General features: G+C 36.2%; 1 protein-coding gene across 2 annotated transcripts in view; it reads left to right on the plus strand.

The window, feature by feature from the left end:
• The window catches only part of HACD2 (3-hydroxyacyl-CoA dehydratase 2), an 89,537-nt gene that overhangs the window by 33,394 nt on the left and 29,680 nt on the right, over window positions 1–26,463 (plus strand). For both annotated transcript variants that reach the window (XR_450453.3, XM_007175637.2), the window contains exon 4: window positions 26,228–26,316. Coding sequence is in view for 1 of the 2 variants with exons in the window: in XM_007175637.2 (XP_007175699.1) it covers window positions 26,228–26,316 (89 nt within the window). In the remaining variant the exon portion in view is untranslated. The remainder of the gene's footprint in view (window positions 1–26,227; window positions 26,317–26,463) is intronic.

A 26,463-nucleotide genomic window follows, 5' to 3' on the forward strand; every position in this document is an offset into this window, starting at 1 on the left:
TAGCTTATTTCACTTAGCATAATGTCCTTCAGGTTTACCCACATTGTTGCAAATGACAGCCTTCTTTTTTAAGGCTGAATAATATATGCATGTGTATCATGTTCTCTTTATCCATTTATCCATCAGTAAACACTTAGGTTTATTAGGTATCTTAGCTGTTGTGAATGATACTGCAGTGAACAAGGGAGTAAAGACACCTCTTCAAGATACTGACTTCATTTCCTTTGGATGTACACCCAGAAGTGGCATTACTAGAACATATGGTAATTCTATTTTAAGTTTTTTGAGGAACCTCCATACTATCTTCTCTAATGGCTATACCAATTTATATTCCTACCAACAGTGTATAGGAGTTCCCTTTTCTCCACATCTTTGCCAACACTTGTTATCTTTTGGATTTTTGTAATAGTTATTCTGATGAGTGTGAGGTGGTATCTCATTGTGGTTTTTGATTTGCATTTCCCTGATGATTAGTGATGAGCTTTCTTCGTATACCTATTGGCCATTTTGTATGTCTTCCTTTGAGAAGTGCCCTTTCAGGTCCTTTGTCCATTTTCTGTTTTGGTATTTGTTTTCTTGCTATTGAGTTGAGTTCCTCATATATCAATATTTTGGATATTAACTCCTTATCAAATATATTATTTGCAGCTATCTAGGTAGGTTGTCTTTTCATTCTGTTGATTGTTTCTTTTGCTGCACAGAAACCTTGTAGTTTGATGCAATCCCATTTGTCAGTTTTTTATTTTGTTGCTTGTACATTGGGGGTTATATCCAAAAAAATTTGCCCAGACCAATGTCAAGAAGCTTTTTCCCTATGTTTTCTTCTAGTAGCTTTGCAGTTTCAGATTTTATATTTTAAGTCTTTAATCCACCTTGAGTTGATTTTTTTACATGGCATGAGATAACGTCGAGTTTCATTCTTCTACATGTGAATATACAGTTTTCCCAGCACCATCATTGCAGAGACTATCCTCTCCCCATTATGTGTTGTTGGCAACTTTGTCAAAGATCTTTTGACCATAAATGTGTGGATTTATTTCTGGGTTCTCTATTCTGTTCCACCGGTCTGTATGTTTGTTTTTATGCCAGTACCATGTTGTTTTGATTTCCGAAGCTTTATGGTATATTTTGAAATCAGGTAGTATACTGCCTCTAGCATTGTATTTTGTTTGTTTGTTTGGGGGTTTTTTTTGGCTCAAGATTGCTTTGGCTTTGTGTTTGTGAATTTTAGGATTTTTTTTTTCTATTTCTATAAAAAACACCATTGGAATACTGAAAGGAATTGCATTGAATCTATAGTTCACTTTGGGTAGTATGGACATTTTAACAATATTAATTCTTCCAATCCATGAACACAGGATATCTTTCCATTTATTTGTGTCTTCAATTTCTTTCATCAGTGTTTTATAATTTTTAGTGTACAGATCTTTTATCCCCTTGGTTAAATTTATTCTGAAATATTTATATATTTTTTGATGATATTGTAAATGGAATTGACTTCTTAATTTCTTTTTTGGATAGTTCATTGTTATGTGTGGAAACACAACTGATTTTTTCATTCATCTTTTCTATTGTTTTTCTAGTCTCTGTTAATTTCTGCTTTGATCTTTATTATTTCCTTCCTTCTGCTAACTTTGGGCTTAGTTTGTTCTTCTTTTCCTAGTTCCTTGAGGTATAAAGTTAGGTTGTTTTAGATCTTTCTTTTGTTTTTTGATTTACTTATTTACTTATTATTTATTTTTGGCTGCATTGGGTCTCTGTTGCTGCATGCAGGCTTTCTCTAGTTGCAGCAAGCGGGGGCTACTCTTTGTTGCAGTGAGCAGGCTTCTCATTGTGGTGGCTTCTCTTGTTGTGGAGCGCGGGCTTCAGTAGTTGTGGCACGCGGGCTCAGTAGTTGTGGCTTGCAGGCTGTAGAGTGCAGGCTCAGTAGTTGTGGCACTTAGGCTTAGTTGCTCCGTGGCATGTGGGATCTTCCCAGACCAGGGCTCGAACCCATGCCCCTGCATTGGCAGGCAGATTCTTAACCACTGCGCCACCAGGGAAGCTGAGATCTTTTTTAATGTAAGCATTGTTGCTGAAACTTCCCTCTTAGAATACTTTTGCTGCATCCTGTAAGTTTTGGTATGTTGTGTTTTCATTTTCATTTGTCTCAAGATATTTTTTTATTTCCCTTTTGAATCTAATTTTCCAATTTTATTCCTGTTATTGGTTTTTAGCTTGATACTGTTGTGGTTGGAAAAGATACTTGATATGATCTTAGTCTTCTTAAATTTGTTAAGACTTGTCTTGTGGCCTAACGTGATCTACCCTAGAGAATGTTCCACGTGCATTTGAAAAAGAATGTGTATTCTGCTGCTGTTGGATGGAAAGTTCTCGGTGTGTCTGTTAGGTCCTTTGGATCTGTAGTGTTGTTCAAGTCTGCTATTTCCATATTGATGGTCTGTCTTGGATGATCTATCCATTGTTGGAAGTGGGGTATTGAAGTGCCCTGCTAATTTTGTACTGCTGCCTATTTCTTTCTTCAGTTTTGTTATCAGCTTTATATGTTTAGGTGCTCCAATGTTGGGTGTGTATATAATCAAAATTATTATATCCTTTTGATGATTTGACTCCTTTATCATTATATAATGATCTTCTTTGTCTCTTGTGACAATTTTTTACTTAAGGTCTATTTTGTGTGATGTAATTTAGCCACCCCTGATCTCTTTTGGTTACCATTTGCTTGGACTATCTTTTTCCATCACTGCACTTTCAGCCTATGTGTCCTTGAAGCTAAAGTGTTTCTCTCATAGGCAGCATATTGTTGGATCTTGTTTTTTTAGCTGTTCAGTAACTCTCTGTTTTTTGATTGGAGAATTTAATCCATTTACATTTAAAGTAATTATTGGTGCTATTTCTATTGCCATTTTGTTAATTGCCTTCTGACCATTTTGTAGTTCTGTTGTTCCTTTCTTTGTCTCTCGCTGTCTTCCTTTGTGATTTGATTTTTTTTTATAGTGGTATCTTTGATTTCTTTATCTTTTGTGTATTTACTATAGCTTTTTTGTTTGTCATTACCATAAGACTTACATCAAACATCTTGTAGTAAAATAGTCTCTTTTAAGGTGATAACCACTTAACATTGACCACATACAAAAACTACACTCTAACTTTTACTTTACCCATGTTTTTTTGTTATTGGTGTCACAATTTACATCTTTTATGTGTTGGGTATCCTTTAACAAATTATTGTAGCGATAGTTATTTTTAATACTTTTGTCTTTTAAGTTACATGTCAGAGTTAAAAGTGACTTACATACCACCATTCCAGTATTAGAATATTCTGAATTTGACAATATTCTTACCTTTACAGTAAGATTTTTACTTTCATATGTTTTCGTGTTGTTAGTGTTCTTTCATTTCAACTTGAAGAACTCTTTTTAGCATTTCTTATAAGGCATGTCTAGTATATTGAACTCCCACAGCTTTTGTTTGTCTGGGAAAGTCTTTATTTCTCCTTCATTTCTGAAGGGGAAACTCTTTCTGGATATAGTATTCTTGGTTGGCAGGGTTTTTTTTTCTTTCAGCACTTTGAATATATCATCATCTCTTGGCCTACAAGGTTTCTGCTGAGAAATCTGCTGTTAGTCTTATAGGGATTCCCTTGACTGTGATGAGTTGCTTTTCTCTTGCTGCTTTCAAAATTCTCTTTGTCTTTGACTTTTCATAATTTGATTATATTGTATCTCAGTGAAGATCTCTGTATATATAATTTCTTTGGGGTTCTTTGGGTTTCATGGATCTGAGTGTTGTTTGCTTCTCCAGGTTAGGGAAGTTTTCTATCATCATTTCTTTAAATAAATAATGACATAGTTTCTTTCTCTTCCTGCCCATTTCTCCTCTGGGACTCCCATAATGTATGTATTGGTTAGTTTATGGTGTCCCATAGGCTTTCGTCACACTTCTTCATTCTTTTTTCTTTTCGTTCCACTGACTAATTTCAAATGACCTGTCTTCAAGCTCAGTGATTCATTCTTCTGCTTGATCAAGTCAGATCTTGAAGTTCTCTGTGGAATTTTTCAGTTCAGTCATTGTGTTCTTCCGCTTCAAAGTTTCTATTTAGTTCTTTTTTATGTCTGTTTCTTTGTTGAACTTCTCATTTTGTTCATGTGTTGTTTTTCTTGTTTCATTTTGTTATCTAATTGCATTTTCTTGTAGCTCACTGAGCTTCTTCTGTGATTGTTTTGAATTCTTTGTCAGGCAGTTTGTAGATCTCCATTTCTTTAGTATCAATTACAAGTACTTTATTCGTTCCTTTGATGGTGTCATGTTTCCCTGTTTATTCATGCCCTCAGCCTTGCATTGCTGTCTGAACATTTGAAGAAATAGACACCTCTTCCAGTTTTTATAAACTGGCTTCAGCTTGAAAAGCTTTTCACCAGTTGACCTGGCCAGAAATTCTGGGCAGGCTATCTGATGAGGTCTGTGGGTCAGCTTGCTGCTGGAGTCCTCAGGCGAGCTGGCTTTGTGCCTGGGTCAGCAAATTGGTGGGCCTGGTGCCTGAGTCCACAGGGGTGTGTCTGAATCCTGGGTCCATAGGGGCCAGTCTGCCACTGGAGTGAGCCTGGGTCTGTGATCATAGGCCTGGGTCCTAGGTCCATGGAAGCCAGTCTGGAGCTGGTGGCCATGGAGGTTTGCCTGGCACTAGGGCCAGCCTGGAGCCTGGGGCCCTGAGGGCTGGACTGGAGCCAGGGGCTGCAGGGATAGGTTTAGTGCTGGAGTTTGTGGTGAAATTCAGTGTTTACTTCACTCTCCTTCCCCCATGGAAGGGTATTTCCCTCTGTACTGTGCTACCCAGGCTTGATGGTGAAGGGTGATGCAGCTCATCCTTCCTATTCTGGTCTTCAGTGAGTCTTTTCTTATTTCTGTGCTTCACCCAGGTGCTGTAATCTCTCACCTGGAATCCTTAGCTATTGTGAAAGTACTTTCATGTGTGGATAGTTTTTCAAATTGATGTTTTTGTGAGGGGATGCGTGCTGAAAAATCCTATTCTGCCAACCTGCTGATATCACTGAGGATTTTTTTATTTATATTTAAAGTCTAATAGTTTTACTAGGATATGCCTTAGAGTTGACTGTTGCAGGGCAATTTCCCAGGTACCTAGTAGCCTCTTTTGATATGTAATTCAGGCCTTCTTTTATTTCTGGAAAGTTTTATTGGATTATAGTTTTAAATTTTAGTTCTGTTTCATTACTCTTCTTTTTTCAGGGGCTTCAAATATCTGTATGTTAGATCTTGTTTGCCTCCCTTCGTTTTCAGCCACTTTCTCTCTGATTCCTTTTACTTTAATTTCATTTTTATTCTCTTGGCTGTTTTGCTTCCTTTCTTCAGTGCCCTTTGTTAAATTTTCATTTGAATGTATTCTCCTTTGATCACCTGAAATTTAAGTAGTCCTTAGGTCAGATATCATTTTGTCTTTCTCTTCCATTTCTGTCCTGAGTTCAACTTTTGTTTCATTTCTGCCTGGTTTGGTCCATTTCTGTTCTTAGTTTTTGAACTTCTGATTAAAAATAATTTTTCATATACTCAAATGCTTATTTAATAATATTCAGTTTGGAGTGTTGTATTAAAGTTTCCTTTGTGATTTTATTTTTTGAGTGCATTTTCATTAGCTAAAATGTTTGATCCTCTTTTTTGGTTTTCTTCTGATAGTAGTTTTGTACAATTATAAGTTGCTTTTATGTATTCATTGTGTGGCTAGTGTTGGAAGTTTGGTTTGATTTATAAGATTACTAGCTTAAGGACACTTTTATCTGTAAACATAGTGAAGTGTAGTCTCTTCAAAGGATGCCTTTTTGTTTGAGGAGGTCAGTAGGAATAGGATTTGTATGCCTATCAATTGTTTTGAGCTCTCATTTGTGTTACAGGAGTGCAGATTTCCTCCTGTTTCTTTCCTCCTTCACCATCCATTCACTAAAACACATCTCTCCCTTCCCTTTTACCCATTTCTTCCCTAGAAGTAATGCCTTTTTGAGATTGCCACTCGGGTCCCACAGACTTAAGTAATTCCCTTCTCTGTCGTTAGTCTAATCGACAAAGTGTTTTTCTCAGTGTTTTTGTGTCTAGGGTGGACTGCCTCTTCCTGGGGGAATTTTTACCTCAAATTTCAGCCCTCTGTTCCTCTCTTCTTGCTAACATGCCATTTTTCCAGACTCTAACTTTCCATAAAGATTTGCAATAGAGGCTCAAGACATGGCTTTGCTGGAATTTGGTGTTTATAATTCTACTTACGTGTGATTTGAGTCTGTAGTTGTCTATATCTTTTAGTTGTGCTGAGGGTTTAGGTTTTGTATAGGTTTATTTGTTATTGATGGTCAGTAAAAATTTTTGGAGCATGTATAGTATTCATTATGTAGACATCTTGTGATTTTTAATCAATGCTGTATTTGTTGAATAAAGTTTGCAAATAACTGCATCTGTAGCTAAATCTATACACAGTTGTGACTAGTCTCTATAGATAAATTTATAGAAATATGTCAAAGGTAATATCATATTTTAAGGCTTTTACTAATGCATACTTCCCATTGCCCTTCAGAAAACCTCCAAGCATTTATTGAGTTTCTGCCGGGTGACAGGCACTGTACTGACTAAGCACCGAGAATACAAATATCAGCAGACCCCATCCTGTTCTCGAGACAAGGACACAAACATGAAGCAGAGTGTGACAAAAGTTTTGCCCAAAGGATAAGTTCAAAGGGGTATGGGAGCACAGAAGGAGAGGTGACAATGCTTTTTGAAACCCTTTTCCACTCTAAGCAAGTTCACCTCTGTCTTCACAGAATAATTCCTCAACTTTCTTACCTTAATGGAAACCTCACTCTCCATAAGGACAGCAGTTCCCTTGCTGCTTCTCAGAGTGGGGCTGTTCACTCTTCCACCTGCCCATTCTCTCTCCTAGCTCTCTTCCTATGCCTTAGGTCACCTGCACCTGTCCTTAGATTCTTTCATGGGCTCTTCTTTATCTCTGTGTCCCTCAAATATTGGTATACTTGGGCTTTGGTCCTTAGCCTTCTTCTTCTTCCCTGTGCAGTTTCCCTCTTTGACCTCACCATACCTTCCCCATAGCTTCATTGGCTCCCACATATTCTCTTCTGGGCCACACCGGCCTTCTGAGTTTCCAACCCAGCTGCCCAGATGAACATTGCCACTTGGTTCCTCTATGCACACCACAAACTCAAGATGTATAAAGCTTAAGTCATCATTTTATCTCAGACCTGCTTTTTCTCTTATTCTCTGGATCTGTTAGTGGCATTCCCAGTTTCTACTAGTTGCCTAATGAGAGACCTAGAGGTCAGCTATGACTCCCCCGCTTCTTTGCCTTTTTCACCATTTATCCCCCCCACACACCCTTCTCTCTCTCACACTTGCTCGCTTTTCCTTGAAGGAACATTATTTCTTTGCCTTTCCATGTTTTTATTCTCTCTGTGCTCTCATGTCTTCCTCTGAAATCTCTCTACTCCTTCTTTTCCTTCTTGCCTTTTCTTCCTCCCCTCTATTTTTCCTGCCTCTTCATTTTTGCTCATTTTCTCCATTTCTTTTTCTACTTTCTTCCTCATCTGTTCCCTCTGCATTTCCTGTTCTTAGACTCTCCTCAGCCTTCATTGCCCAGGTATGGTCATGCCTCTACTCTTCTTCCTTTAGAGAATTTGAGTTAAGATGAGACAGCTTGAGGCCAGAGTACCATTTCTAAATCCTGAGGCAGGGAGAATGGTGTGGACAAAGTATCAAATACTTCTAGACTAGAAGCCAGCTCACTGTTTTCTCTCTTTCCCTTCTACACCACGAGGTACACTAGTGTTTGTCTTCTGGGCATACATGGGTTTCCAAATGACAGCTCTGGAGTGCTTTGAAAGCCACAAACAGTTAAAACATTGGTGCAGGAAACACCTTCAGAAAGCCTCCAATCTGATAAAAGAGACCTAAATGATTAGAAATGAGGGCTTTAATGGAATATCAATCAGTGAGCGTCAACTAATCTTAGTGTATGTAATGGTGGCTCTTTTTCATAGCCTTCTTGAGACTTGGTTCATCTTTAGCTTTTATCATAGTTGTAACCTTGAGATATATGACTAACAATTCCAGGAGGCAGTTGAGTTGAATAAAGAATGTTTTGAACTCCTAAGTTATTCTGTTAATGACAGCTGCTCAGAAAGGAATCGAGTCTATAAATAATGGCAAATTAGCACCTTGAATAGACTGTTAGGAATCAAATAGACAGTTTGTTCTTATGATAGACTTTTGGAGCTGGAATGTATTATTTCTTTATTGACTTATAAGAAAAGAGGAAAAGTAAAAAGTATGTGATGATATAAGGCAGGAATAATCTTTCTACATGTATATATGTTTAATATATGTTGTTTAATTTTTTATTAAGTAAATAGAGTAGCCTTTGAAGGGACATTGGGGATATGTTGTTCTACCCTTCTGCAGTGGTTAGAATGGTTACTGCTTCCAGGGAATGAGCAGACACTCAAAATCATTTTTACTTAATTTATAGTTACATATATAATTACATATTACATGTAGTTACATATATGTGGGTATATATTTTATATATATAACATGTACATTATATGTGCTTATACATATATATAATTACAGATAGTTATATAATTATACAATTTGTGTAATTATGTAATTACACATATTAATTACACAAATTTTTATATATTTTACACAAAATATATTAAAATATAATTTTATATTGAAAATATGGTTCTGATGAAAGGTTCTGTGTTTATTGATACATTAATATTACCCCCAAACTGAGTGACTTAAAATCACAAACATTTCCTATCTCAGTCTCTATGCTTCTGGAATTCAGAAGCAGCTTAGTCGGGTAGTTCTGGCTCAGCCTCTCGTGGTTGTAGTCAGATGCCAGCCAGGACTGCAGTCAGCTGAAGACTTGACTGGAACAGAAGGATGTGCTTCTGAGATAACTCACTCACATGGCTATTGGCAGGGGACCTCAGTTCCTCACCACTTGGTCCTCTCCATGTAGGGCTGCTGGAAAGTCCCTTATGATACGGCAGCTAGTGTTCCCCAGAGTGGATGATCTAAGAGAGAGGGCAAAGAGGAAGCCACAGTGCTTTTTATGATCTAGTCCCTAATATTACACACTATTACTCCTACCTTTTTCTTTTTCAAAGCAAGGCACTAAGTCCATCCTACACTCAAGGGGAGGAAAAGTAGGCTACCTCTTAAAAGGGAGGAGTATCAAAGAATTTGTGGGCATATTTTAAAACCATCCACAAGCTTGTTTTGCTTGATTTTCTCCTTCCTGTAGTTGGAGGTGGTATAGCTTAGTGGTTAAGAGCATGGACTCCGAAGCCAGACTGCCTGGGTTTGATTCTGCTTCTACCACTTACTCATTGTGTGATTTAGCGCAAGTTACTTACCTTCTCTGGACCTCAGTTCCCTTCATCTATGCAAGGAGAAAAATAGGGACTTCTCTGGTGGTCCAATGGTTAAGACTCCACGCTTTCACTGCTGAGGGCCTGGGTTCAATCCCTGATCGGGGAGCTAAGATCCTGCATGCTGTACAGGGCAGCCAAAAAAAAAAAAGAGAGAGAGAGAATAATAATAGCACTTATTATAGGAGTTGTGAGAAGTAAATTAGTTAATATAAGTAAAGGATGTAGAACCATGGCTGATGCATAGAATACTCTCAATTAATGGTAGATTTTCGTATTATTGTTGTAGGTTGAGCAACAACATAGCCTAATTGTTTCTCCCTTTACTTCTATATAATTTAAAGTAAATCATGGTCTAACAGATAGCACCTAATACAGAGTTTCTGGTCATCTTGGCAAGTACTTTAGGGATACATGGTAGGAGCAAAATAAGCTGGTAACACTTGGTGTAGATTCCACCTGTAGTAGAATAGCCTGTGAGGGATTTAGCTTCATAATGACACACCATGAGAAAATGGTATCTCTCTCCACTCTGAAACTCTAACCTCAAAAGAGGTTTCTCCTAAACTTTACAGGAACCTGCTCTGGGATATGTGATCTATGTTCATTATTCTTAGGGTTCATTCACACATTCAGCCCATAAATATTTATTAAACTTCTTTGGAGTTCAAAACAAAGTGATTCTTCATAGTACTTTGTTTACTGTGAAGAATCAAGTAAAATACATATTTTCTAGCTCTCTAGAGTTTATCTCCTTTCATATAACATTTTCATCTTAGATCTGTGGGTGATTTGCTTAGATAGAGTATGGTGCTTATGGGTGGAGTTTTTCTTTAAAATAATCTGTGCAGGGGGAATAGGGTAATCACATTTTCAACACTGTTAAGGAAAAATGATTTATTTAAGGGCAATGAACTATTTATGATAGTTAAATGTTGCAGTAAATACTGCGGTTATATCTGGTAGATCTTGACCTGCCAAGCCACATTCTTGGCTCCAGAAAAATGTTTTTAAAAGATGCTCATGAATACCACATGTCAAAATTGCAAAAGAGAGCAGATTTTTTGCTCTTGTTTTGGACATAAAATATTAGTGATTTTTTTTGAGATATGAAATCTGGTTTATAGATGATTTAGGAAATTGTTAACCAGAAGAAAATATTACACCAAACTTCCACCATCTTTCTTACAGATGCCATTAGTCTTCATGACTGGAAAGTGTAATTGGAATAGCTTCTTTTTAAAAGTGTTACCTTGTCCTGCACTCTGATATACTTTGACTTCTTAAGTCTACTCAAATTCCCTTCAGATTTTTGGTTCATTTTCTCAACTGTAAAAGAAAGAGTATATAAGTAGGATTGCATTTGGCTATACGTGCCAGAATTCTGACTACTGTGCGTTAGCCAAATAGGAGTTTCTTTTTCACGTTTAACAAGAAATCTGTCTTTCTGCTCTACCGTTCATGGAAGTGTGTCACTTTTGTCTTGGTGCATGTGGTCCTGTAGTTATAATATGGCTGTGATGAGTTATGTGGTGTCATGTCACATTACAGGCAGAAAGTGGCTGCACAGCAAGGCTTTCCAGAAACTTTATGTTTTAATTGGTCAGAACTGTGCCACATGGCTTCCTCCAACTGCAGGGGATTCCAAAGAAGCTAGTGTTTTAGCAGGGTACACTGCTATTCCATATAAGATCAGTGCTCTGTTAGTAAGGAAGAGAGGAAAATGCACAGTGAATAATCAACCAGTAGTGGTTGCCACAAAGGATTTGAATGGTTGCTCAAGTCTTGAGCCAGTAGAGCAATCCATGAGTCCATCCACTTGGCAACAGAATATAGTGATATTAGAGTACTTGATGTGAATAATTAATCTGCTTTATATTTTTAAAGTTGGATTTGAAAAGCAAAAACATAGACTGGTTTACCTCTAGACAATATGTATGGTCATAAATCTCAGTACCCCTAAGTAATATACATGATTATAAATCTCAGTAATGACCTTATATATGATCAGCTCCTCCCAGCAAAGTCTTTATTAGAATAGGGGGTACCTGAATAAATAAACTCTTCCAAAAGCTGTTTGCAACTTAGATTTTTGATTACATGTGATTTTTTTTTTTTGCTAAAATAATTGTAAATCAGTTGTGTGTGAAAACAGTTATACATTGTTTTGATTGAACTTCTACCCATTTTTATTTTTAACAAAATTTGTAATATGGTGGCTATTAAATCATGTTGTGGTGATTTTTTTTAAGTGAAAAGGCCTTATTTCTAAAATAACCTTATTTCTATATAAAAGTGACACATGCATATTATTTTTAAAATCAGCTAATACTGAAAGACATAAAGAAGAAAGTAAAAATCAATTTAATCTAATTACCCAGAAATAGTTATCATTACCTTTTTGATATACATTTTAATGCATATAAAGTATTTGTATTTTAGGATAATGTATTTTAGGTGTTTAAGTAATATATTTAGGAACTATTTGTGAACATAGTTCAGTGTAAATAAGTATATTAACTGAGATATCTCTTGACATAAAAATTTGGAAGGCTTCGAATAAATAATTTCATTTCAACCTTGAAAAGGTAAATGAAAGTTACTGTTTAATTTTCATTATTCATAGCTAAAAGTTTTTAAAGTAATGTTTCTGGAAAAGCTTGACATTAATAAATCCTTACTGATTTTGACTTATAACAAGAAATAAAAGGTTTTGCTCTGAGCCTAGGATTTCCTTATACCTCCTTAAGCCCATTTTTTTATTTGGGGGGTTCACAATTAAAATATATTCAGAATAATAGCAGATGGTTGATATGAAAATAGAAATTTTTTTTGCAATGACCCTTTAAAGTTCTGTGTAGGTTGGGCCTTTTTGTACCTGAACATTCATTTGCCTATCGTTTTCAAGCTGCAGATATATTCCACCTCTCTAGTTAAATTTAGCTGAGGAATTGTTAGGTTCAGGTTATAATTGCTCTTTCTCTTCTCTTCACTTTCCCAGCCTCTGCAGTACTTTGACAAGCTTCACTCCTCCTGCAAGTAGCGTTTTCAGTGTGTGTCTTTTATGCGCTGTGGACAGGCTCTTTCCATGTTCTGCTGGCCTCCTACTCAGTGAATGCCACCACCGCCTCCACCCCCACATTAGTACAGGAATGGGAAATAGAGCTGGGCAGAGTCATTGTACTTTTAATATCTACTGTATGAACAGCCCTCAGTATACCCTTTCTTTTATCCTTCTTAGATCTCTTGCTTACAGTAAGAGTCAAGTTACCTGCAAATGGTTCTTAGTGCCTTGATTATGGGCTCAAGGTTCAAATATCTGGGCTTTCCTACAAGTATGGGTAACAGAGTGAAAATACTATGTTTCCCATTTAAATGCCACCTTAACATTATTTATTGGGCAAATAACATTATAAATATAACAAGGGAATTCATTTTAATGTAAAGGAAAAAAATGCCCTAAATTCTGCAAGTCTAGTCAGCAATTTTGTTTTTCTGTGTTTCCTTCCAGGCCTGGTCTACCTGCATATACGGTTTTTACATTATTATAATCAGAGTGGCTACCGTTTGATTGCTGAGTTTTTTCCTTTAATATAACCATTTTTCCATTTTTTTACATAATCTCTATAGTGATACTTAAATGAGTTTACTTTTCAAATAGGTAATTCATTAAAGGGTATACAGTGAAAAGTGAGCCCCTGTCCCACCCTGGTTCTCCACTTATCCAGTTCCCTTCACCCTTTCCAAACTGCTTTCCTTAGTTTCTTGTGACATAACAAGATATATGTATTCTTTTTTTTCAAGCTTGATTTTTCTCCCTTTACCAGTTTTCAGAATAATGTGTTGGTTTCCCAGAATCCTCTAGAGAAAACCAGCACAAGTTTGTGGGGTTTTTTTCCCATATACAATATTTTTTATTCTTTTTTTTTTTTAATAAATTTATTTGTTTATTTATTTTTGGCTGTGTTGGGTCTTCGTTTCTATGCGAGGGCTTTCTCTAGTTGCGGCAAGCGGGGGCCACTCTTCATCACGGTGCGCGGGCCTCTCACTATCGCGGCCTCTCTTGTTGCAGAGCACAGGTCCAGACGCTCAGGCTCAGTAGTTGTGGCTCACGGGCCCAGTTGCTCCACGACATGTGGGATCCTCCCAGACCAGGGCCCGAACCCGCGTCCCCTGCATTGGCAGGCGGATTCTCAAACCACTGCACCACCAGGGAAGCCCAATATTTTTTATTCTTTAAAAGGGTTCAGGGTTTGGCTTTAAATCAGGCAGCAACACTTCTCATCAGTCTAACAGCTCTGTCACCATGTCAAACTGGCTTCAACTAGCAATACTTCATTAAACCCAAAAGGAAAAGCAATTTCAATTTTGAGGAAAAAATCCAGTTCTGAGAACAATTGACGTTAGTCTGTAAGTTAAAACAAAATGAGGGCTAGCGTTTCATGTTGTTTTATTCACCGTTGTCCTCATACAGAACCAGAGGTGTCATTTTCCTGACTCAGGCAGGCACTGATACTAATGGATGCACGCATGCACGTTCATATACACGTGCACGCGCACACACACACACCCCTTCCTCCAACACAAATCAGAGCATGTCAAAGGGACAGTGAAGGTCTTTGCTTCTTATTTTATCATCATGAACTCATGAATTTTAACATATCTGGTGTGATTCAGTCCATTGTATCTCTTCTTTTTAATGCTCAAATTGACCGTCTTTGGCCAGTGGGAGCATCTTCAGATTGTCTTCTGAGTCCTTTATGATAAAACCTCAGTCACCTTTTTAGTGTCCTTACTTTCTGATATGACAGGGTGTTTCACGCTTATCTTGTATTCACTGATATTTTTTAATTACAAAATATCTCACTGAATTAGATGTATTGTCATGCCTCCCAGTGGAAAATGTTTAGGTTGTCCCCATTTTTAAATATTAATTTTTCAACCAATGTCTGTTGATATGTGAACTTTCTAGTCTTTGGATTATGCCTTTTGCATACATTTTCACATGTAATTACTAATTCAAAGAGTATGAAGACTCTTTTAACAAAAATATTGCAAAATTGGGACTTCCCTGGTGGTCCAGTGGTTAGGACACTGCGCTTCCACTGCAGGGGCCGCTGGTTTGATCCCTGGTCGGGGAACTAAGATCCCACATGCTGCAGGGCGGGGCCAAAAAACTAGCCAAATTGAATTGCAAAGGATTATTTTTAATATTCACTAAGTTAATCATATAAAATCATAGGTTACTCTTGTTTCTTACTTTTTTGCTAATTATGAAATTGTATATACTTCCATGTTTGTTTATTATGTTCTCTATTATGTGAATTATCTACTTATGGCCTTTGCTTATTTGTCCATTAGGGTCTTGATTTTTTAAAAGACAAAAACAATTGTGTCTTTATGTGCTTCGAATGTTAACCTTTTGTCATATTGGTTGCTAATATTTTAATTCTGTTATAGCTATATATTGACCAATAATTAACCTCTTTGTGAATAACCACCAAATTTTAAACATAAATATTAATTTGTTGTATTCAACTATCATGTAAGCTTGGCAAGTCACTTTACCTCTTCACACCTCAGTTTCCTCATCTATCAAGAATTGAGTCGAACTTGATCTCTTAGATCCTTTCCAACTCTGACAGCCAAGATTTTCTTAGCTAAAGATCACCATATTTAAATAACCCTTGTGGTTACTTGCTCTTTTAAATAAAGAATCTTTCCCAAGAAAGCCTTCTTTCACAACCTTCTAGTAAAGTTAAACTTCATCTTCAATCTGCCTTCCCTACTCACAGGGTTTGGCAGAACTCTGAGAAAGAACATGGTTTAGTAGAAGTGTATTTCTTGGTTTGCTTAAGTGAAATCCTGTGATTGTTGGTTTTTTCAAGTAGTAAGGAAATGATTATACTCTCAAACTTAATGTTAGATCTTCTATTATTTCCAGTAAGTGACAATCAGATTGGGTTCAGCCTTTTGAAAAAGCTTTACATAATAGAATTTTCATAAGTATATTAAGACAAAACTTGATAAGTGTAAAAATAGAGATACTAATAAATCTTTTTTTTTTTAAGAAAAGCTTATGATGTAGTTTTGCTGGTGAAATGTATATGAACTGTCCCTATTTCAAGGCTGCACTTAACAGTCTGATCTAAAACACCTGCAGCTCTATGAACAGTAAAACTAATCAGATGGCAATTTGCTATTGGAATGCTAACTATAATATAGAGGTTTGAGTGAGGTTCTATGACTTATAATTGACTTGTGTCCTCTTTGAGAATGGCTTCTAATATTTTTATGTTTTCATCTTTTACAAAATGTATCTCCCTTTTATAATATGTTATCTTCAGAATGGTTGGAAATGTGTCATTTTTTTAATGTTTATATTTTGCTCTCATTCAGAGATTAGACTTCCAGTAACTTTGTTAAAAAATGGAGACCCCACAAGTAAACAAACAAATGAAAACCCTCTGGATATTTAATAAAACCCTCCAGAGCTCATTTCCTTCAGAGGCCTCTGGATCTCTTAAAGCCAGTTTACTGTTACTTTTTACATGTAAGAACCTCAGTTAAGTGGAAGAGCAAGCTAGTGGCAGACACTCTGAGAGCCGACTATCTGAAACAGGAAACAGTAAAAACAAACAGAAAAGTGTATAGAGGACATCCAGTAAACTTGAAACTACTACTGTAGTCAAAGCCATTTTACATATAAGTACATGGCTTAAACCGAGCCCCTGGCCTTCCCTGGCAATCCAGGGGTTAAGACTCCACGCTTCCAATGCAGGGGGCGTGGGTTTGATCCCTGGTCAGGGAACTAAGTTCCCACATGCCCGGTGGCGTGGCCAAAAAAAAAAACAAAACAAAAACGAGCCCCTTGGTTCTGCTTTTTTCACGTACACTGAATTATACGTGGATTGTTTTCTCTCGTTACATTAGTCATAAAGGAGCTCTAAGCCAAGTTTGTGTTCTGCCCCAAGCAAGTGTACAGGCCTTCACCACATCCATTTAGGTATTGGTTTCTCCCATGGTTTCAAGAGATTTTTTTCTACCCCTTTTTCCATACACTCAACTTCCTACCTTATATTTTTGTTATGTATCATAGTGCTTTTCCAGCTTTACTCAAGTCTGCCTAATATCTGTGAGGAGTATAGTTACTCTCCAGGGGTTTGAGAGTAAAGACCAGATAACTTGCCATAAATATGAAGCACTTTTGAAGTCCCCTTCTTTATGTTTTAATGTAAAAATGGATTTCCCCCTGGAATTTCAGGGAAAATTAATGAACCATGAAGATGTGTTATATATATCCTGTGGCTTTGTCTCCTAAAGTGGAATTGCTTATGTAGAGATAAAATTCCAATGAAAAACACCTGAAATTGTTCATACAACAGTACAAGTTAGTATCGACTCTCAGTGAGTCCAGCACAGGCACTTTTCCCTCCAGTGTTGAAAGTGTTTACTTTTCCTTCATTTGAATGCCGGATAAAATAATTGGCTCGCATTTAGGGCCTCATTAGATGAATATTATATTATCTTTGAACAGTAAAATCACAATCAACATGGCCAGGAGACCTGAGACCACCACTCACTCCGGTGCACACATTCACACTGTGAAATGCTGGGTAAAGTTGCCCACATGAAGTTATTTTTCTATCTTATTTTCTTTTGGTTGAGTTCATACTGTTGAGTTTGAGTAAGTTGACTGCTAGTAGCATGTCGCTGGATTGGACCCTAAAGCACGTATTTGGGGTATACATGCCCTCTGTATTTAAAGTTTTGTCACATAAAGGGAAAAGATTTCATTCTAACTACACGGTTTTTCCCAATGCTAGACACATGAAGTATCATTGTACCTGATTTCTTATGCTTTCCTTTATATCCATTTCAATTTGGTAAAAAATAAGCACTTAGTAACATTATCCTTTTAACACAAAATGTAATGCCGTCTTACAGTTTAGTATATCTTTTCGAAATGCCAATCTCAAATAAATCCAGAGCTTATCATATAAATACCATAATTTTGCTGTTGATTTCAGTGTAAGACACAAATTTCTTTTTTCAGAGCTCAATAAAGTAAGTGTGGTTATGATAAATATATTGAAAATTGCTTTCTGGGGGGGTCAGGTGCTGCAAGCCCAAGAGGCATGGCCAGTTTTCTATGTTCTGGAAAAAAAGAAAAGAAAATTGATCTTCTGTCAATCCTTCTTTAAAAAACAAAAGAAGCCAGTCATCTTCCTCCTTGAATTTCATACTCCCACCCTTCTCTTCATTTTGGCCAGAAATATTTTCTGTTTCCCTAAGAATAGCTTGTACTCTAAGAGAAAATATTTAAGAAAATTCCTATTTAAGATTGGAATTAGTTCAATTCCAGAATTATCTTTTGCTGATGCCAAATGTTTCATTTCTTGTTAAGAATGATGATTTTATTAATTTAAATTTTTTAACTGTTTTTTATGAGTTCAAACAATGTGTAAAAGTACATAAAGTTTTAAAAAAATTGTACCAGTAGTGCTAATCGTCATTTATATTAGATAAACATCATCCCAGGGAGCATTCTTTTCACATATATATTAATATAAGGAAGAAAGAGTAGATGGATAGAAAAATCAAGTTATATAGCTTATGCTATACATGCTATTTTTCATTAAAATTATTGAGTTTGTAAAAAAGAATATGGTATAAAACCTTTAACCATGAGAGATATATTATTTACTAAAAGGCCCCTTAAAGTTTAACAAAAAGATTATGAAAAATTTAGATTAGAATTACATTTAACAATATTTTAGGCAATATCTCTTAATTCTTCCATCTCTTCTTCCCTGACTCCATTTTTAAATTGTTACTAATTTAATAATATTACAAACTATAAGCATTTATACTCTGTTCTATAACCATAATTGTTTTGTCTTAATGTTATATATGAATGGATTCATTGCCTACTATGGGCCCTTTTGCCATGACTTCTCCATTCCTGAGTTCTTTATTTTGATTTATATCTTGTTTGGCTGAATTTCTGACAACCTGTGTTTCTCAGGGTCAGTCACATAGGCATTATGTGACAAGTTCATTCATATTTAGTGATGTCTACCTTTTGCCATTACACTAGAATGACATCTTGTCTGGGTGTAATATTCTTGAACATACTTTCTTTCCCTCAGACCTTTGTAGTGTTGCTTCATTGTCTTTTGACATTGAATGTTGCTGTGGAGAAGTCTGAAGCCAGGCTGATTTTCTTGCCAGTTTGTAGGTAACTTGCTTTTTTTCCTGGATCCCAAAGTATTATTTTTTTAACCAAGAAAGTTCTTGGTTTTACTTATTCACTATCAGTTGTTTTCTGGGAAACAGTGTATTCTTTCAGTACAAATTTAGTTCTTTCATTTCTTGGATTACACCCTTAAATACATTTTCTGTTCCATATATTGGGTTCTCTACTTTGGGGATAACAATTATTCTTGTGTTGGATTGTCTTTGTCTTCTGTAATTATTATCTTCCTTCCAGTTGCTTTAATCTTTGACTTTTCCCCTAAATGCAATGCATGCTTTATTTTATTTATTCTTGATTTAATTTTTTTTTTTTTGGCTTAAAACAGCACCTTTTTATTAGCTCATAGTTCTATAGGTCAGAAGTCTGAGTGGGCTCAGCTGTGTTTTCTGCTTAGGATTTCACAAGGCCAAAATCGAGGTATCAGCTGGGCTGAGTTCTTATCTGGAGACTCTAGGGAAAAATCTGCTTCTAAGCTGTTGGCAGATTTCAGTTCCTTGTGGTTATAGTGCTGAGGTCCCGTTTCCTTGCTGATTATTGGCCTGAGGTTGCTCTCAGCAATTGGATGCTGCTCTCCAGTCTTTGCACATGGCCTCTCCATCTTAAAAGTCAGCAGTGGTGCCTCAGATCCTTCTTGTGCTTCGAATCTATCTGAATTCTCCTCCTGCCGTCAATGCATGCTTTATTTTTGTTTTTTTCTTGCATTATGTTCATATGGTTGCCATGTCTTTTCGTCTTGCTAAAGGGCAAGCAGCCCTGTCCAGCCATTTTATTTGCTGTATTACTGAATCCTCCCTGACTGCATTTCCACAGTATTTAAGATTCAGTTGTCTTCGCCTCTAAGCTACAGTTTAAGGATGAAGGTTTTCCTGATTTATGTATTTTTCTACATACTGAGGGCATGGTGGTAGGGCTTAGGAGAGTACACAGATATTAAAACATAAAGCCTCAGTAATTAAAACAGTGTATGCATGTATTGTTATAGAAAGATCATCAGGATATTTTTAAAAGAAGAAAAGACTGTCACTATGGAAAAAATTGGAAAAAGAGTGTATAAATGTATCTTTATACATTGACTTACCTATTTGCTGTTGTATACCTAAAATATATCTCTGGAATGATAGACAAAAAATTAATTGGTTGCCTGTAGGAAAGGCACCTGAGTGGTAGTAGGATGGGACTGGGAGGGAGACTTTTCTCTGTGTATCTTTTTATACTTTAAAAGTTTTGAACAGTGTGAACGAATTACTTATTTAAAAACACGTGAGCTCTTCCTTCTCTTCTGAGATTTAATCGCTTCATCCTGGGATTCCTCAACCCTGTAGAAAGTATATCCTGTCCTCATAGGGAACTTTGTACCAGTCTTCTAACTCTGTGGGGTCTGAAAGGCTTAGTTAGCCTTTCTGTGAGGTGGCTCCCAGTTAGTTACTTCCCCATCACTTTCCAGCCTCCACGTCTGTTACACTCCAGTCAGAAATTTGTGTTTCTCTCCAAATCTAGGCCTGTTAGTGAAAATTCTTGCGATTTTGTTGATTCACCAATATCACTTTTTGGGAGTTAGGAACAAAGCAGGAGGTGTGCAATAATCCTTTCTTGGCTAGCACTTTTTAAAATATATGGCATAAAGTTGTACCCCATTCCTTTCTGGTTGCTGCTAGTGATTTTTGTTGTTGTTATTTAATGTTTATTACTTTTAGCTCAACGGTTTGGAATTTCGGTAGGGAGATTCTGATTTCAGTTTCCATCGTTTAGTTTAATTTCTGGCACCAACTTTGTGTCTCCTTTCTTGCTTTGGTAGTGGGCTCCGTCTGAACACTATCCTACTCTGCTCCCAGCCTGTGTTGCCTTTCCTGTACTTAACTTGCAACCTGGTCTTGGTCATATGTAGCCAGTCTCCCAATCCCACTACCCTGGCCCTTGTGAGGGCTGCACGAGGCAGGGAGGATTTCTAGTGCTACTCAGCTTTGCAGGGCTCAGCTGTTTGGAGAGTCCTCAGAGCGCCCTGGTTCTGGAGAAACAAGAAACTGATTGCCAAATCCCCTTTATACAGCTTTTACTTATTATGTGCACTCACACAAGTGCCTGTGTTTCTTTTATCTGCCAGTGTTTTGCTTCAAAAGTTCACTGCCTTTTCAACATAAATTCTCATAATTGTTTCTCAGTGTATAACCTTGCCTTGCCAAAGATTCACACTGCTGACAGAGATATCTTTCTGAAACCAAGAAGTACTCATGCCATTTTCCAATTTACAAATGTTTAGTAGCCTCACATCAGCTTCAGGGAAAACGTGCTAAAAATAAAAGCTATCCCAAAGTAAATCAGTTATAGCCTGAGAGTGTAAGTTCATGAGGGCAGGGATATTTCCTTCACTGTTGTAACCCTAGCATGAAGAACAGTACCTGGCATGGAGTAGGTACTCCAAAAATGTTTGTTGAATTAAATTAACAAATAATAGGTATCTAGTAATCATTTTGAATGAATTTTGATCTAGTAATAGCTTACTGATAAGATGGCAGAATCTCTCCGTCATTTGGAAACAACCAATTGAAGCAGTCAACAATAAAAATAATGTGCGGTTTCGGTAGTTTAAACATGCTATGTTAATGAACATTGTATTCAAATAAAGGGTAATGGTATAACAAATGTTAACACAGTGGGATTGACTGTAAGAAGTCTAGAAAAGAAAGAGGATCTGGTCTGTCTTATCTATCTATATTCCTCATTCCACAAGGATTTGTGGTAACTTAAACACAAAATATAGTAATGTAGTATACTTCATATTTGGCTTGAAACTTTCTGACTACCAAGTTGAAAAGGGCAACTGAGTTATATAATTCTTATCATTGGAGAGGAATGATGAGAGGAGAGGAGAGGAGCAAACACTTCTTAACATGAAGTTTTTAAACAAATTTCCCACTTGAGGCTTTATAGAAGGGGCATTGAGTGATAGGGTGGATATTACACTGCATACCATTCCTACAGCAAATAAGGTAATAATTTTTTAACCAGTTCTTATGAAACCGACCTGATGATAACAATAAACCCAACTCAGTGATGTCAGTTCTTTTCAGAGCTAAACTAATATGTTTCATCTGTGTGGCCCTCTGTTGTTTGTCTGGCTTGAATCCAAGGATAAACTTGGAGCTCCTGGACTTCAGATGGTCTTCCCTATGAAAGAGTTCGTTCCTCCCACTGGCCTTTTTACTGATCTGTTAGAGAAGGCATTTTGAGATTGGGCTGTCAGGTGAGGGCCAGAAGTGCTATTTGCTGGGTGACTGGTTGAGGTAGGTTCATATGCTATAGAAGCTAAGTGAGAGTTGGTATGGATGGCATCACTTGGAAAAAATTCAGGTGCCTAACTAGGCAGATTCCCTGGATAGGGAATGCAGAAGCACCTGCAGGCAAAGCCAGAAACATCTCTGCATCTGCATCAAATTAGAAAGCATCGATTGGCTTTTTATTCCCTAACTTACTAAGATTTAAATTTACTGCTGGGGCTGTGCTAAAGCAGGCACTCTTATATGCTGCTGGTGGGAGTGTATATTGATACGAACTTTTTGGAAAGCAATTTGGCGGTATATTTCAAGAGCTTTAAAGGCATTCATGCCATTTGACCTAGCAGTTATACCTCTGGGAACTGTCCCAAGGAAATAATCCTTTTTTAAAAGGTCTAAGCCTCAAAAAATTTTAAGTGTTATTTGTAATACTGCATTACTTCATTTATAGTATCAAGAAATTGGAGCTAAAGCAATTATACTCCAATAAAGATGTTTAAAAAAAAATTGGAGCAATTTAAATGTCTCACAGAAGGAGAATAGGTAAACAAATATATTCAACTCAAAGGAATATTATGAATCAAGTTAAAAATTTTGAAGAATATGTTGTAAGATAGAAAATTTCTTAAAATGTTAAATGAGGAAAGCAAACCACAAAGAGTATAAACAATAGAAGTTGAACTGTATTTAAAAATATACTTAGAAGAAAAGACTGGTGGGAGATTTACCAGAAGAGTAAATCTTTGTTTTTGGTTACCAAAACTTACTTTTAAGGAAAACAATCAGATAATTTTTGTTCAGCACTTTTGAAAGGGAAACATATATAAATATTCATGTTTCCTAGAAAAGGGAGCTTTATAGTAGAGAAGGGATAATTAATAAAGCTGTATGTAACTGAATTGTGATATTCATCTTCAGATCTCCCAAATGCCTCTGTTTAAAGTCACACTTACAAAGCATGCTGATTTTGACAGCAGAAAAAAGCACCCCTAGATGAGGGTCTCTAAAATCCCAGTCATTTAGTAATTACAAAGGCTGTGCCTCTATTACAAGTGAATAAATTGACATTTTGGTTTATTAACTAGGATTTGACTAATGAGTCAGTCTCCCAAGAGCCTAGTTCTTGCTCATGAGTGGCATAAAATTAGATTTTTGAACTTGGAAATCTGAGGTCCAGATCCTGGACATTTTTGATCCCTACCCAAATATAGCAGCAGCCCTGGAGCACTGCTCAGACCGTTAGCAGTCTAGCCCATTGTTTCAGTGGTAAAAAAAAGAAAGAGCAGAAATAAAAGGAAAAAAAAATCATGTTTTTATGTGATGAGCTGGTCTTTGAGTTAAAAAAAAAAAGAAGCTAGAAAGAGTGGTGATCTTTCCTTGAGTGGCAAGTGCTTAATAACTCATTTAGGAAAACTTTTGTTTGTCAATCTTTTTTAGTTTTTCTTATCTGAAATGCGATCTGGCTAAGTATATACACTTAATGTTTGACTCACTAATTAGCCTCTTTGGCAGTATTACATATTATATCATCAGGCTCTGTACTTCATTCGTACATATTTTTAAATAAAAGGTTTATTCATATATCATTCAATTCATTCATTTAGAATGTACAGTTCAATATTTACAGTTATGCAACCATCACGATAATCAATTTTAGAACATTTTCATCACCCCAGAAAGAAACCCTGTACCTACTGGCAGTCGCTCTCCATTTTCTTCCTAACCTTCCAGTCCCAGGTCACCACTAATCTACTTTCTGTCTCTATAATTTTGCCGACTCTGGACATTTCATGTAAATTGAATCATACAACATGTAATCTTTTGTGACTGGCTTCCTCACTGAGCATAATGCTTTAAGGTTCATTAATATTGTAGCATGTATCATTACTTCATTTCCTTTTATTTATTATTTATTACTTTTTATTTATTTTATTTCTAATGTCCCCTTGTATGGCTTTGCCACATTTTATTTATCCATTCATCTGTTGATGGACATTTTTAATATTTCCACTTTTTGGCTATTATGAATACCACTACAAACATTCATGTACAAGTTTTTGTGTGGGCATATGTTTTCATTTCTCTTGGGTGTATATATTCCTAGGAGTGGAATTGCTGGGTCATAGGGTAATTCTGTATTTAACATTTTGAGGCAGACTGTTTTCTAGAGTGTCTGCACCACTTTCTAATCCCATCAGCAGTGCATGAGGGTTCCAACTTCCCCACATCCTCACCACCACTTGTTATTATTTGTCTTTTTAATGATAGCCATCCTAGTGGGCGTGAAGTGTATCTCATTATGATTTGAATTTGCATTTCCCTAATGATGCTGAGCACCTTTTCATGTGCTTATTGACCATTTGCATATTTTCTTTGGAAAAATGTCTATTCAAATTCTTTGCCATTTTTAAATTGGGTACTTTTTTTTATTGTTGAATTATGAGTTCTTTATATATTTTGTATATATTTCCTTATTATATATATTTGTAGATATTTTCTCCTATCTGGGGGTTTTCTTTTCACTTTCTTGATGGTATCCTTTGAAGCACATAAGCTTTTTATTTTAATAAAGCCCTTCTTTTTTTTCTTGTGCTTTTGGTATCATATCTAATAAACCATTGCCTAATCCAAGGTCACAAAATTTACATCTATGTAAATAACTCTATTCCAAGAGTTTTATAATTTTACCTCTTACATTTAGGTCTTTGATCCATCTTGAGTAACTTTTTATATATGGTGTAAGAAAGTATCCCAGCTCCATCCATTCTTTGGCATGTGGATATCCAATTGTCCCAGCACCATTTGTTGAAAAGATAAATATTTTTCCGTTGACTTGTCTTGGCACCCTAGTTGAAAATCAAGTGACTGTAAATGTGAGGGTTTATTTCTGGACTCTCAGTTCTATTCTATTGATTTATATGTCCATACATTTATAGTTTTCTTTTATTCATTCTACAGAGGTTTATTGAGCATCTTTATATGCCAAGCATTGTGCTTGACATGTCCATTTTACTTGCTTTTGAGAACCAAACCCTACCTCTTCAAAGCCCAGATCTTCTTTAAAACTCATTCTAAGATATAATTTTCTTTCATAGCCAAACCTATAGAGCTTTGTATGATTTGCACATGGTCTTTTGGCAAGTTGTAGTTTGTCCAGCTATATAAATGTCTAGAAGTCTGAGTGTATTTTAGAGGGCTTAGGAGAATGAAAATTGATCAGGGATAGTCCACTGAATGTATTGAAGATGAGGTTAGTTTTAAAGCGGAAGAAGAATTTACAACCCGTGGTGAGAGGTTCCTGGCAGGTGTGCAGTTGCCCACGTGCAACTTGACAGGTCCAGGAAGTTGGTAAGTCTAGTTGCTGGTAGCAGTAAGACCAGAGAGAAATGATGGAGGGGCTACTGGACTGCATACCCGTAATTCTGCTCCCAGATTTTATTTTTGTAGCAGTTCCTTGCCAGTGTAAAGTTACAAAGATAGGAGAATGTTTTCAGATAATGACTTATTGCTGGGTTTAAGATGAATTAAAGGAGGGAAGAATTTTATATAATGGTGGTGGCTGGTCTCTAGATTGTGGTTGTAGGAACTGAAGGGAGAAGCCAAAGAAATGTAAACTTAGCAGAACTTGATGATTATCTAAAATAACTAAACATGATTCCAGTGTTATAACTTGAGAACATTGGGAAGATAATTGTACCAATGCTTACTGTTAAGAACAAAGTAAGAAGAAATGGTATATAAACTTTGATTTTGTCCACTTGTTGGCAGAATCTTCAAGTGGGTTATAAAAGATGCCAACTTAACCATTAGATAGTATATCATATCAAGTCTGATATCCAGGAGCTTCCAATATTCCAGTGACATAAATACCATTGATTTTCCTTCCATAGTTGCCTGTTCATATTTGAAACGCATATTGCAAAAGGAACTTTCAACGTCTAATTTTAAAGGTTAAGCAGTGGTTTTATTTTCTCTACCTGTATAAGTGGTTTTGAAAGACCTACGAAAGGTACCTAGATTCTATGGTTTGCTATTGCCATTAACAATTTTATTGTTTTGAGGGAGGAAAAAAGTTTTAGTATTGACTACATAGAAAAACATAGTCTATATAGCAATGTAGATAAGTTTCAGTTGCTCATGATGGTTTTGGCTTTAAACATTAAAATTTGGATGTTTTAGAAAATCTATTACATTTTGAAACTTAGTACAATACATTTATTTACCCATCCTAAAATTTCTTTCAGGAATTGTTCCATCTTCTGTTGTCCTGACTTCTTTCCAGGTGATGTCAAGAGTTTTTTTAATATGGGCAGTAACACATAGCGTCAAAGAGGTAAGTGTTTAAATTGACAAAAATAAAATACTATCAGCTTTAACAAACATTAGTCAACTTTTTTTTCTCACATGTGTGTCATGGCTAAAGATGGAACTCCAGGTCATATCAATATAGCCCAGATAAAAATCACTTGTACTATAGGAA

Source organism: Balaenoptera acutorostrata, chromosome 4 (assembly GCF_949987535.1).
Source record: "Balaenoptera acutorostrata chromosome 4, mBalAcu1.1, whole genome shotgun sequence".
NCBI classification, from domain to species: domain Eukaryota; kingdom Metazoa; phylum Chordata; class Mammalia; order Artiodactyla; family Balaenopteridae; genus Balaenoptera; species Balaenoptera acutorostrata.